At 44.5% G+C, this 13,992-nt stretch overlaps 1 protein-coding gene across 2 annotated transcripts; it reads right to left on the bottom strand.

Annotated features, from left to right (window-relative positions):
* Positions 1-812: 812 nt before the first annotated feature.
* Positions 813-12,967, bottom strand: LOC125323000 (adipocyte plasma membrane associated protein). 2 transcript variants are annotated; one of them, XR_007202330.1, is made up of 10 exons: positions 12,848-12,967; positions 9,709-9,825; positions 9,101-9,216; positions 7,828-7,920; positions 4,465-4,581; positions 3,793-3,967; positions 3,204-3,338; positions 2,653-2,845; positions 2,227-2,393; positions 1,572-1,660 (listed from the first exon to the last, which is right to left on the bottom strand). XR_007202330.1 is itself a non-coding variant. In XM_048297507.1 (9 exons), the coding sequence occupies exons 1-9, from the start codon at positions 12,937-12,939 to the stop codon at positions 1,451-1,453; spliced, it is 1,248 nt and encodes a 415-aa protein (XP_048153464.1). In that variant the 5' UTR covers positions 12,940-12,967; the 3' UTR covers positions 813-1,450. The 2 variants fall into 2 exon arrangements, 1 of the variants encoding a protein (XP_048153464.1); XM_048297507.1 differs by lacking the exon at positions 2,227-2,393 and having other exon boundaries at positions 813-1,660.
* Positions 12,968-13,992: the final 1,025 nt, after the last annotated feature.

Genomic DNA, 13,992 nt, shown 5'->3' with positions numbered 1-13,992 from the left:
ACCCACATACCCACAGAAGCTTTTCTTCTTGTCCTTGATGTCCCTGGCCATGTTAAATTCTCTCAGGGCTTTATCTCCTCTAACCTGATCTCTGGCTGCTTTGACAACCTCTCTGTATTCCTGCTAAGCTACAGCCCCTGCTTCCACCCTCTGTAGGCTTCCTTTTAGTGTTTGAGCTTGCCTAGGGGCTCCTTGTTCATCCACACAGGCTTCCTGGCATTTTTGCCCAACTTCTCTCTGTTGGTGAGCACCAGGTCCACCACAGCCCTTCTCCTCCTTGGCTACTCTATGAAGCTGATTTGTTGTCTGGAATTCCTTTGTGCTGCCAGCCATTCCAGACACAACATGTAACAGCACAGGCTTCCCTTCGCAATAGCTGACAGAAAAGCACTCTCTGCATTTACCAAGCAGAGTATCTGTTAACAGAGGAAGTCCCTGGAGATGCCAGAAAGCATCCATGAGTTACTACTGCATTCCAAAATCCTCCACCTAAGCCTTCCTCATCCACCAACAGTAGATTTTACAGGGGCCTTTTGAGTCCACATCCATATTCAGACACCAGTCTTCCCCACAATCTTAACCATTTCTTCATAAAGAGCATGTTGAAGAGGATTCCTGCAGCTAGCCCTCTTCTCCCAGGCACAGTCACATAGACAAGGAACAGGAGACTTTCAGGACCTGGTAAACATGAAGGAAATACTACAAACAACCCTTTTAAAAACCCACTGGAACTAGTCCTTAATAACACCGAAAATGCAACTTTCATTCATCATCTGACCTCAAAGCTATAAAGAAACACAGGAGTCCACAGGTAACGATCCACTTTGATCCTGCATGTTGATTAACAGTTAATTGCAATGTCTGATGTGACTTACACAGGTTGAGACTGAAGAAACCCAATGGCATTACTAGATTCCTAGGCATGTCCCGGATGTTGCTGCCTCTACCACAGCACCATGGTATGACATTAGAACATGCACTGTAATCACTCCTGGACAGGAGGCACTAAAACAGAAATAAACACATGCAAGCCACCCTCTTCCACCCAAATCATACACAATTATATTCCATCCATCACAAATCCTTCCAGTGTAAGAGGACACAGAGTTGCATTAAAGGTGACATGATGGTGTCTGTTTAAGATGACTCCAAACAAGGCTGGGCACAGGAAAATCGATGGATTTCCTTGGAGGAACAAAGAACTGAATGAAGATGCCTCACCATAGTCCTTAGATATGAACAATATGCAGGCCAACTCCAGAGCATGAGCAGTCAGCCAAGACAGAGGACAGGTACAGCAAGCTGTACGTTTTCCTATGGCCACAGTGCTACTGCACCTTAACAGACTGTCTGTCACTTTTTGTCCTTGGTCACACCCTGCCTCGAGCACATGCTTCCTTTGCGCCTCTGGAGTAGTACAGGACAGCAGGACTTCATCATGGATGGGCAGTTAAACATGTTGGAGATCAAGTCTGCAAATATAGGGAGAGCGGAAGGATCCCAGGTAAAGGTGTCCATTGTGTTCATGTGCCTCACTGACATAAGCCACTGTCACTCCGTTGGGATCATGGAAGCTTCTTTTGTAGGATCCTGTCTCACTGAGTTCAACAACAAGGCTATATTTGGGTACAAACTTTGCCACAGTTTCCTGACTCAGCAACTGAAAGAGAAGAAAAAAAAGAAAATTAACAAGAGGTTTTGTTCTCCACAATCAGATCTCAGACATTTATACAGGCAAAGACCACTCCACGCTCCTCAGAAGCAGCAGCTAAGAGCATAAGGACACATTTTGAGTAAACACCATTACACAGGGTTAACACATTAATATCTGAAAAGCCAACTTTAGAAGAAACAAACAGATCAGCAGAAGCTCACTGTACTCCAGAGGCAGGCTGAAAGGTTGCCCACGCAAGAGACAGCAGCTTGTTCTGGTGCAGCTGATGCCAAGCTCCCCACAGCATCACTCAGAGCTCCTGCACTGCACCAGGAGAGACAGGAACAGCACAGAGCTTGTTCAGCTGCAAGGGAATCCTAAGCACTGCTTGCTGATTTTTATTTTTTCGAGGACAGGAGTATTTCCAAGTCTTTGCATTGTTTGAAAAGCACCATGCTGTTTCTCTAGCCCTTAAAAAAATACATTATCCTTGCTCATCCTAAAGCGGGGTGACACAACAACAGGCATAGTGAACCAGAACAAAATGTCACCTAACACCATCCACAACGTACACTCTGTCTCCTAGGGTGCCTAGGGCAGGCATGGGAACAGCTCATACTTCCCAAATGCTCTTCAGACACCTGGCAATAAGCAGTTTAGGCACTTCAGCTGAAGTCTTCACATATCCAAATGTAGATCCTGTGTTGCTGCATGGTTAGAGATAGGCTCTTTTTCTTTCCTAAGATCAAGATGGAAGGCAACTTAAGAGATGTGCACCTGCTACTCAAAGAAGCAAATGCTAAATTTTACTGCCTATGAATACAAAAGGATTATTCTACCAGGGGAAAGCAACAACAGTTTTAACCACAGCCCCTAATGTTTTTTTAAATCTTCCTGTGAAGAGGAAGAAACACGACAAACAAATATTTATCACTTCCATTCCTATACTGAAGGTGATTTTTTAAAAAAAAAATCTTTTTAATATTATAATTTTTTACCTTAAATATCATCCTTTTAATCCATGGTTTTTCAGATAAGAAGTCCAACAAAGAAAATCCAGGATTGGGTCGCACAGCTGCCATAGCTACCCAATATCCTCCAGAGCTGCTTAACCTGATATTGTCTGGAAGACCAGGCATATTCTCAACAAACATATCTGCTCCACCTTTCATCAGCCCAGACACATAATACCTGAAAGTTATAGATAATAGATTAGAACATCTTAACTCAAGCAGTTTAAATAATAAATGAGAGTTCCAAAATTTAAAAAAAAAATTTTTCCCCATTATTTTTGGTACAGGGAAATACAGCACTGCCACACTTCTCCCCAGGAAAAAAGTGAGCTTGCTCCACTGTGCTTAAGGAGCCCATGATGGAAAGATTATGCAGCCCAGATGTTTACAGTGTAATAAAAAAATTAAGTATTGAAGAAGGTCACCTTGTCATTTATAACTAGGCATAAATAAAGTGTAAGGTTTCTTCAGCCACTCCACTTGTTTATTTAAACAATCCCTACACAGACTGGTAATAGTTTCCAAGTCATACTTGCCTTCTGATTCTAGCCATGGTTGTCTCCTGCACCAGGACAAAGTCTTCCGCAGGAGAGAGCTGCACACCATTGGGAAACCTCAGCCCCAACATTAAGACTTTCACTTCTTTTGTCACTGTGTCATATTCGAGGAGGCTAAAAAGAAACCATATTCGAGTGAAGATGAAAATTTATGCATCTGTGTTTTGTTCTTCAGGCATTCCATCTTTTCTCACACACACCTCACTTGAGTTAAGAAGGCAGAATAGCGAGGAAGCATTTGTTTATGAACACAAGAGAAATAAGAGAATAAGGCACTTGAGACTGGCAGCATTCAGGAAGGATTTGGGCTGAAGGTAATGCTAACACCTTCACTTTTAAAACAAATGTCCCATGCCACTCCTCTTGAAGGAAAAAGGGGAATCTCATTTATTTGGCTGCAAGGTCTCATTAGCAACACCCACACATTCCCTCACCCTCTCCTGGGCAGTGCAATGTTTGCAGAGGTGGGTTTATAAAGAGAAAACATGTGAAGAGCAAGGAAGTGGTGAAGTCCACTCCTACAAGTGAGCTTACAGCAAGTTAAATGCCTTGGGGAGGAGATACTTGCCGCCCATCATCTGTGCCTTCCATAACCAGGAACAAGTAGTCTCGTCTTTGCCATTTACTGCTGGAGTCAGTGAAGTAGATTTTCCTCCCATCCCTGGTCACTGTAAGATCATTTACAAAAGACAACTTCTGGCCTTCTATCAGTGTTTTGGTTGACACGAGCGTTTTCGTTTCACCTGGTTACAAACAGAAGAAAAGAAAAGACACACAGTGTAACCACACCAAAATGCATCTCTCTTCACTTTGTGTAGATTTGGGTTACAGGGAAGGGGAGAGCTTTTCACTACCACAGTGAGATCAAGGCAGATGCAAAAGTACAGCAAGCATGACAGAAAGTTTTATGTAACAATCTTTTTCCTTTCCTTTTATGAAAACCAAAACAGCTACAACAGAGCTCTATTCATGGACCCAGGGGTACCAACTTTAACAACAAAAATCAAGTAATGCCAGAAGATAAGTCACTGGTAGCTCTGATCCAGGCAGTCAGATACAGAGAGGAAGTGATTGCTACAGGAAAATAAATATCAAGTTCTTGCATGAGTCATTTCATCCAGACAGCTCCAAATCACTTTACAAAGAAGACAGGCATTGTTTTGCCTGCAACATCTGGCAAAACTGCAAATGAAGCCCAGATTTGTCAGTGGAAGAGAACTTCTGTGCAGAAAAGTCATACCTGTATTAGGATCAACTTCGTAGAGTCCATAATAAGCATCTGCCACAAACAGGGTGTTATTTGGCCCCACGCGCATGCCAAGGGGTCTTCCACACATTGGCTCATCCTCACGGCCTCCTTTGGAAACAATTTTAAAATGGTTTTGCAAACAGAAATTCATACAAGGCATTCAGGGTACCTACACAGGTGTGTTGGGTCTGGCTGAGATGAAGATGCTTTGCACAGGCAGCTAGAAAGGTGTTTTGGCTACTGCTGAGCAGGACTGGCACAGCATCAGTGCTCTCCCCAGCATTCCCCGCTCCAGCAGGCTGGGGGTAGGCAAGATCCTGGGAGGGGACACAGCCAGGATAGCTGGCCCAAAATGACCAAAGGGACATTCTATACCATATGGTGTCAGCTGAGATATGAAAGCTAAGAAAAACGAGGAGAAAGGGGAAGCATTCATTATTTAAAACATTTGTCTTCCAAAACAAACTCTACACGTGCTGCAGCCCTGCTTCCTGCAAAGCAGTCAGATATCACTGGCTGATGGGAAGCAGAGAATAAAATATTTGAGGATTTTTCTTTTTCCTTTGCTTGGACATGTGACCTTTGCTTCAAACTGTGGTTTATAAAAACTCTATGACATGTATGTGGCACATACATTCATTAAAGAGATGATTCTTAGTTTACTAGGTGGGACTGAAGCAGATATCCCCACACCATGTTTTCATCAGTCATAATCACAGAATCTGTCAGGCTAGTAACTAACAGCTGCCGAGGATGGGGTAAATACCAGAAAAGTGCATTTAACAAGATGCTTCTTCTCAGAAAGAATCAGTTTTACTGCAGGTTTGGCGGGGGGGCGGGGGGGGGGGTGATTTGGGTTTTTTTAAATTAAATTAATTTTTAATTTAGAAGAACCTTTCTTTTTCTGGAAAGGTCCAACAGTGAAACAGCTACTTTCTCAAGACAGACTCTGAAGACTCCTATATGAGGAGGAAGGGGAATTCTGCAAACCCGAAGAATTTAGATAAATTCAAGGAAATATTTGAGTCCTGAAGAGCTAAGAACTTCAGAACATCAGCAGTTTGAAAAGTTACCAAGAGAAATTTTTGGAGAAGGCAGATGGCTACAGCCTTTCCACTTCCCAAATCAAGGAACACAAAAGTCCAGGTTCCCCATTACCACTCTGGCCCCAAAGAAACAGGGCAGCACAACCTTCCCACCTCTCCCAAGCTGTTCAAGTCCAATGGAAATAAGCACAGCAAAGGTGATTTTTCACACCCACCCCCATCCACATTCATGCCTAAATCCAGCTTCCCATCAGCTGTCCTACCAAGGCTGTTCTACCTGTCAGGCAGCCAAGAGAGTGCTGCCAAATCAGTCCAGAGTCCAATCACGTGAGCATCCACATAAAATTACATGGATAAAATGATTAACATGTCAATGAGAGCTAATAGGGACAGCAACAGTTGCTGACCTTAACTTCTAACTGGCAATCAGCACAGGGCTGCAGAACCTCAGATGAGCTTCTGTATCATTACCACAAACAAAACCCCCATCAGTCCCAACAAACACCAGCCAGGCTTCTCACCCTGCCCAAGCACTGCTGAGATGGCCAGCATTAAGCTTCCCATAGAGATGGTTCTGTAATAAACAAGCTGCTACCAGTTTTCCCCATTCAGTTCCAAAACTCTCATTAAATGAAGCAAATAATTTGTTCAGAAAGAGGTGTGGAATTCCACAAGAAATAACTGCAATTTAGCAGTGAGAAAACAAAAATACCATCCCCAGTGCAGGATCTCTGCTAAAGCAAGGGCAGCCACAACTCCCACTGTACTTACAAACAGAGGAAGGGAAATAGGTACAACAAAATGCAAGGCAGAATTCTGTAGATGGGGAAGGGGATATTTATTTTTAAAAATCTCTAAGTAAGTTGTTGTCCTTCTGTCCTGGGTAACACAAAGACTGTGTATTGTATTCCGTATCTTCCCTACACCACCCTGCCCAAGATGACCACTGTCCCTTTAGAACCCAGGGGTTGGAAGCAGAACTGGGGTGTTTCACCCTAAGCTCACAGAGGCAGGTGGCCTGAGGTCCCTTTACAATAGAGAGGGAACAGGCACATGGAGCTCCTCTGTTCTCCCCAGGACTTCAGTGCAGAGGCTGCAGCTTTTTTTGGCCAGGCTGCCAAGAAAGTTGCCTGTGGCAGGTTCTCTGAGTCGAGGCAGTGCGAGGCAGCTTGGCAGGTTTGTTTATCTCTGGGCTTTGCAGAATTCCATAACAGCTTTTTGGCCGCTGCTGCCAGGGACAGCCCCGTCTCTGATCCGGGGAGGATGCTTCCTTCAGACCTTTGTATTCCTGCTGCCACCCAGGACAGCTCCACCAGCACCATCCCCCCCTCTCCAGGAGTCCCAGCTGCTGCCACAGCTCCAGCTGCCACTGTTGGGAGAGCTCCTGTTGGGTGGTGTGGAGCAGATGGATCGGCACCATTTGACTGGTTTCGGACAGGAACAGTTCTCCAGGGTTCTTCTGTTTTGTCCTTGTTCCCAGCTAGCTGTTGTTTGGCGCATGAGAGAGTTCTGTGACCATGAAGGCTTGGTTGCTGTGTTGGCTTTTCTTTGTCAACAGGATTCAGCACCATTTGTATCCAGTGGTTATTACTGTTATCTTGGTTTTTGCTGTTTTATTTTTTAGTAAACTGCTATTTTTTCACTTACATCTTCTCACGTTCATCTCTCCTTTATTGGTGAAAGGGGAAGGGTTAAAAATATAAGGAGAGAGAACTCATTTTGGAGTGTCCAGCCCATATAATTGTTTTAAAGCAAGACACTTTTCCACTCACACATTAGCTTAGAGTTCATTCACTCACACTTGTTTAGGAGTCCTCAGTTTTTATGAGGTGGCCCTTCACCTCAGAAACTTTAGCTTCCACAAATATCAGACCAGGTTGCTGCCCATTTTCTTCTTAAGATAAATGCTTTTTCTGGATGGACTAACAGGAAAAGGAATGTTATTTGTGATGCACTTCAACTTTGTCTTCCTCCCGATGTTAAGATGCAGGATCTTCCACCAGCACATCATCCATGTTGAAGGCCTTGTAGTCATGACACAAAATCCCCTTGCATTCTTTACTGCTGGAAACTGTGTGCTTTGCTATCAAGACCATCCACTCCCATTCTTTTGGCCCTCTGTTCTACTCTTCCTTCCAATGTACATATTTTCACTCATACTTCACTGAAACAAATACATCCATATTTCTGCTACAAATTCCTGCAGAGCAAGATATGCACCTGCAATCCAGACTGAACACAGTTCAACCAACATATGCCCTTGACCCAGACATTTTCAGGCACACTATGTTCAGGAGCTGTCACTCACCACAAGGACCGTGGCCAATTCTAGCTACTGTTTGTATTTCCCCATCTTCAATTTTGACAATCTTCCCATCAGCTGTCCCAGTAAACAGAACATCTGCAAAAACAACTTGTGTGATTAGGCTGATCACAAAACCATACTGGTAAACATCCTTCTACTAGCATGAAGTAGGGGATAAGGAGACTTCAACATTTATTCACAGAAAACTTATTCCCAGTCAGGTTGATTATTTCACTCATAGGTCAGCTGTCCCTTGCAGGAAAGCTTCCATAAAGAGTTTCCAATGAGACTGATGAAACCAGGCAACATAAAAAAACCAATAGCTTCAGGTAATCCTTTTCGTACATTGTTTACAGATACAGGTAAAAAAGCGTAATCTGAGGAAGGAATTTGCAGTAGCTTCTTACTGGATAATGTAATTTCTTTAAAATATTTTGCTATTTAATTAGAAGATATAGTAGAAGGAAAATAAATTATAGGGCTTCTGAGCACCTCTTGCACTGAAGGATCTTTCAGTAAGGGTTAAGAGTAGTTTCTAGCCTTACCCCTTCTTCAGCAGGCACAAGAAACAACCCCTGTACAACGCTGGGTTCCTGCTAAGAGGATGTCATGGCATTAGAAGGACAGGTAACTCATTAAGAAAGTGCTCAGAGGTGGCAAGGGTTTGTGATCTGGGGAGAACACATTGCCACAAGAGGGAAGTACAGAAAGGCACCTGTGTTCATTAGATTTCTTGCAAGAAGAATCCAAGCTTTAGGAGTTATTAATATGGAACTTGAGGGAGTTATGAATATGGGCTATGATATTGTGCAACAGCACTAAAATGTAAATATGCTATTTATCAATTTGAGATTTTTTTTCTGTCATAAAAGAAAATATGAACATCACAAAATTCAGCTCCCTCAGCAGCAAAGGGCTTTAAAAGAACAGGCATAGCTTCTAAATATTAATTCCCAGTTAAGAGCTAGCCAAATGAAAAAATGGGACCACTTCCTCCAAACATAAGTAGCCCCTGACTACATTGCTAATGCTTTCAGTCCTGGAAGATAAGGACTTTTAATCTGGCAACGAGATTTATTTTGAACTCATGAAAGAGGAGAAAAGCAGTATAGAGCACCCAGGTTTTGCTGCATAATACAATTACTTTTACAAAAACCTACCCATTCAAAGTAACTTCCAGAATTTGTTATCTAGGAGGTCTACTGCTGAACAAACTCTTACCAATGGAACAACATTTAAAGAGCCTTCTTTAAAAGCTGATTTTGTCAGTGCTTACCCCCAATATTGACAATGGACTCTGGTCCAATGAGATGGTTTTCCCACAGCCGTTCAGCTTTTCGTAACTTGGTGTTGGGCTCTAAAACACCCGTCAGGAGGGGAGGCTCCTTCAAACTATAAAACAGGAGGACCTCATGATCTTTTGCACAAAATGCAAACATTCTTGAGCAACACATTTGTTCATTTTTTCCCCTAGTTTGCCAACTCCTGCCCATCTGACTTATGCTTTACATGAAGCATATTTCAAAAAGTGTCGCAATAGCCTGAGCACTTGGCCTTTAGTGAAAATGCAGTTCTTGTCTCACAGAAGGCAAGAGTGTATATGTGTAATCACAGGCTGCACTGACAGTTTGGGCAGCAGAAAATAATTTTCTAGATTAATGACTAAAGAAAGTAATTCAGCTCCTTCAATGATCAGCAGTGACACACCACTGCACAAGATGGCTCAGAAACAGACTGGGTGCGGATTGCAATCACTCCTCAGTTTCTCAATCCACACAGAACCACTTCACATTGTTAACTCTTGTTTGCTGAAACAAAACAACAGAGCACACAGGAGAAGTTATGCTTCCAGAACATTCACTTTGAAACCAAACAACCATTTACCTTATAGGCTGAGGGTCTATAGGACAATCCAGCAGAACAGTCACTCCAAGCAGTGGCACAGCCACAGACACAGCCAAAGTCAGGAAGGTAACACGGAACACCTTGCTGCTGTAAGTGCTGCCAAAACCAAACAAGGAACAGGATTAATACTATTTTCAGATACTATAGTCCTCAAAAATTCTGTAGCAGCCTGCTTTCTTCAGAAAAGGAAACTAACACTTTTGCACAATCACCATCCTGACCTTCAAGGTCCATTTTGAACATATTAGGATAAGAGAAAAATCTCAGAATACCAGCATCATACAAGGCTGAACATTTTTATGTGAAGGTTTCATTCATTCTACAAGTTATAGCTGACTAAAATAAAAACAAACAAACAAAATAAGCCAAAACAAAACCAACCAACCAACCAAAAAACCAAACCAAACCCCACCCAAAACCCCCCGCAAACAAGCAAAAAAAACCCCAAAAACACCTAAGAGACAAGGGTTTTTTGGCTGGGGAGTGGTTGGGGGGTTTTTAAACTTGATCTTCAGTTTTGGCAATGCTTTCCATCCAGCACTAACTTTGAATAAAAACTTCCACTAAAACAGCAAACACAGAGGAAGTTAAATGAATGGCTGCTTAACTTAGTGAGCATTGGTTTGAAATTCAAGCCCCAGCACACAAAAGAAATTACGTATTTTCTCTTTACCCATTAAAACACACAATAAAATAAGTAAAAATTTCTTCCACTGGAGAAAACCAGGTTTTGCTCTCAACAAGTTTTAGAGGAATTAATCAAACTCAACAAATCCTAGCCTTGAACTGGAAAAGCAGCTGTTACAATTTTAGCTGTTCTGAACCCTTCAGTGGCCCAACCAGACAGGCTCCTTGTAGGATCAGTTAAATAAAGACAAACAGTGCCTGGTGGTTCTGCACTAATCCTTGGACCCCTTCCACTGTTATGTCCTTCACTAGCCAATCATCCAGACAGTAGGAAGTATGAACCACTGCCCAGAACATACATATCCAAACTGGGGAGCTAAATACATGTATTTGTAGTACTGATATCAGCATCAAGGTAACCTTTGGGATTATCAGCGAGAACATCAAGGACAGAACTAAATATTAGGGTTTAGGCAGGACTTAAGCACTTCCTGCTTTAACAGTAGATGTCTTGAGGAAGCAAAAACGTCCCAGTCTGTGTCCCCTTGGATCTGGAATTGAGAGCAGGGGGTAAAGATCAAAGGCAATCCCCAAGTTTACACAAAGACTTCAGCCCTTGGCCTTGTCTTTCTACTGTCCTTCAAGAGATGAAAGCTCAACAATGTAAGATTAAAAGTACTGTCAGCAGACACCTGAGCATCTCTGTGACAGCTGAGAACAGCTCACACAAAAGGAGCTGGGAATGAACAGGAACAGAATGGGAACTCATCTGCCAAAGCCAACCTAATTAAAGCTCCTAAAAGCATGATTTAAGTAAGGGTCATATTTCTGATCCTCAACCAAACTTGCAAGGAACTGACAATAAAGAAAAAAGGCAGGAAGAATAAGGTGACAAGCAAACTCACACTTCAAGACTGCAAATTTACAAGACCTAGTTTAGACACTGCTGAAACCACGAGAATTTAAATAAAACTGAAAAGCTGTACAAAAAAAAATAAACTAAAAAGTCATCTACTCAGAATCCTTATCAAACTACACAATATTGAATACTGGCAAGTGTCAGTCACTGGAAAGAATCACTGAGGTAAAGGTTCACCAACAGTGAAACAGAATACCTTAGTCAATTGTGTCCCTGATTAATTAATCCTACATGGGCTGCAGCCACAAATCTCCATACAGCAACTAACCAGGACTCCAGCTATAATTACAGCAATTTAGAACTAAAAAGACAAGCCATTAAACCAGCTCTTGAAAATAATAGTTGGCTGGCAAGATGCTACTACGGGTCACCATAGCCAGCAGGCCAGGCTGTCTCACCTCCTTGGCTGCTGGGCTGGAGAGAAAAGCAACTGTCCTCAAGAGTTTCTGCCATGGCTACTAGCCAGAAAAAGGCCAGGTGCAGGAATTTCCTTCCTTGTTCAGAACAGAATAGCCCCTGTGAATACTTCGGGTCAGTGATAGAGCCCTAGAAATTCATCTGATTTGACCAAGAGAGGCTGAAGGCAGGAGGAGCAGTCTCTCAAGATCAGAGATACTGATGCTCTCCTCCAAAAACAGGGACTGAGTGCAAGCCATCACACACGGTATTCCATTCTGATGACCCTGAAGGGCAGAGATAAGAATCTGGAAAGTACTCAAAGCAGAAGAGACAGATGGTGAACCAAAATATTACAATATCCATTGCATAAGTTACCTTATGCAATGAAAGGCGAAGCAAACACTACCACTAATTACAGCTATTGCCTTCAGTTACAGTGAAGGTATTTTAAATTTTTTTTTAAAATTCCTAAACAGAAAATTGTAAATGGAATCTTTTTTTTTAAACTTAGTCACAAACAGACTGTTTACAAGGTCCGACGCATCAGTTGACAAAAGATCCGACAGATCAGTTGACAAACCGCAGATTACTCTTTAAACTACTACCAAGGTATTAACAGACTAACCATAACTATACAGGACTTAATCACACCCACAATAAACCTGTACAAGCCACAATGGGATAATTGTTATTTCTTGCCTGGCAAAAGATAAACAGGACTTAAACAGACCTATATCAAAAAAGAAAAAAAAGCGAAGAGCCATAAATCAAACCGATTTTTTTTGTTGTTAAAAGCTGTTCCCGCAGCTCGGCAGAATACGTCAGTAGGCGCTGCCCCAACCCCTCTCACCGCCAGCCCGCTCCAGGAGAAGCGGCAGCACTGGGGGTACCCCCGGGCTGACATCCGCGGGTGCCCAGCACCAGCCAAGCCGGGAAACCGCGGCCTCGCTCCGCACGCCCGCAGCGGCCTCTGCGCAGCCCCGGGGCACCCGCCCAGCCCTTCCAGCCCCTCCCCGGGCACTCCGAGCCCGACCCGCCGCTCCCCCGGCCCGGCCGCGCCAGCCGGGCCGAGCCCGCGCCCCCCGGGCCCTCCCCGAGCAGCGCTCCCGGGGCCGGGCCCAGCCTCGGCCCTGCAGCCGCAGTGTCACGGCGGCCGCGCCGCCGGGCACCCACCTGCCCTCCTTGGCCTCCTGCGCCGGGCTGTCCTCGGTGATGACCTGCGGGCGGAGCGGCCGCCGCTGCCGCAGCCCCTCCACCTCATTCATCCCGATCCCGATCCCGATCCCGATCCCGATCCCGATCCCGATCCCGACCCCGCGGCCCCGCCCCTCGCGCCCGGCCCCGCCCCTCCACCCCCGGGCCGCGCCCGTCACCCCGACCACGCCCATTATTCCCGGGACACGCCCATCATTCCCGGGACACGCCCATCATTCCCGGATCACGCCCATTATTCCCGGGCCGTGCCCATTATTCCCGGATCACGCCCATCATTCCCGGGACACGCCCATCATTCCCGGGCCGCGCCCATCATTCCCGGGACACGCCCATTATTCCCGGGACACGCCCATCATTCCCGGATCACGCCCATTATTCTCGGGACACGCCCATAATTCCCCGGCCGTGCCCATTGTTCCCGGGCCGCGCCCGTCATTCCCGGGCCGCGCCCTTCATCCCGGTCACGCCCCATTCAGGCCCCCGCGGTTGTTCCCGCGGCCGGCAGCGCCCTGCAGCCACCGCGGTGGCAGAAAACCTCTACAGAAACACTTGACCGTGACACGTGCCCTGCGTGTGCCAGGAATTATTTCCTTCCATAAGAAAGTTTTGGGTTTTTTCTCACTTGGAGACACTGCCATACACACAGTGTAACTCTCGCTCATTCACTGGGCCTCAATTACAGGCATTTTTTTGGATTTTGACATATATGTGAGCTTTTTAAACATATTTCACTGGTAGGAGAGACTTAGGCAGAACAGTGTTTCCTGTCACCTTTTCTTTGTAACTACAAGAAAAGCACTACCAAATTTCCTCTCTAATATGAAAACGTCTTTAACAAAAATAATACTATTTTCTGATTAACCAAACTTTCATTCACTCTCACCACAGTCAACTTACCTGGGTTTCCTTTCCCTTCTTGAAGCCAAGATTCAGCTTCAGACTAAGGAAGCACCTTTGAGTGCCGTGACTGACAGCATGCAGGGCAATCGCCTTCTGCAAGGAGTCACCAGTGTGTAACTCCCTGCCAGGCCAGCAGCAGAGAGATGGGGATGTAGAGATGGGAATGTGCTCAGTAAGTTTTTGAAAACACCTGTTGAACTGCC

Source organism: Corvus hawaiiensis, chromosome 3 (assembly GCF_020740725.1).
Source record: "Corvus hawaiiensis isolate bCorHaw1 chromosome 3, bCorHaw1.pri.cur, whole genome shotgun sequence".
NCBI lineage: Eukaryota > Metazoa > Chordata > Aves > Passeriformes > Corvidae > Corvus > Corvus hawaiiensis.
Note: the sequence above shows the minus strand (reverse complement) of the source record. Positions and strands in the feature narration are given on the sequence as shown.

Coding starts and splice junctions, on each gene's coding strand:
- LOC125323000 (XM_048297507.1), bottom strand. CDS start 12,939: ATGAATGAGGTGGAGGGGCTGCGGCAGCGGCGGCCGCTCCGCCCGCAG. Junction 9,826..12,847: donor CAGGAGGCCAAGGAGGGCAG/GTGGGTGCCCGG, acceptor TGGTTTTGGCAG/CACTTACAGCAGCAAGGTGT. Junction 9,217..9,708: donor ATAGACCCTCAGCCTATAAG/GTAAATGGTTGT, acceptor CCTGTTTTATAG/TTTGAAGGAGCCTCCCCTCC.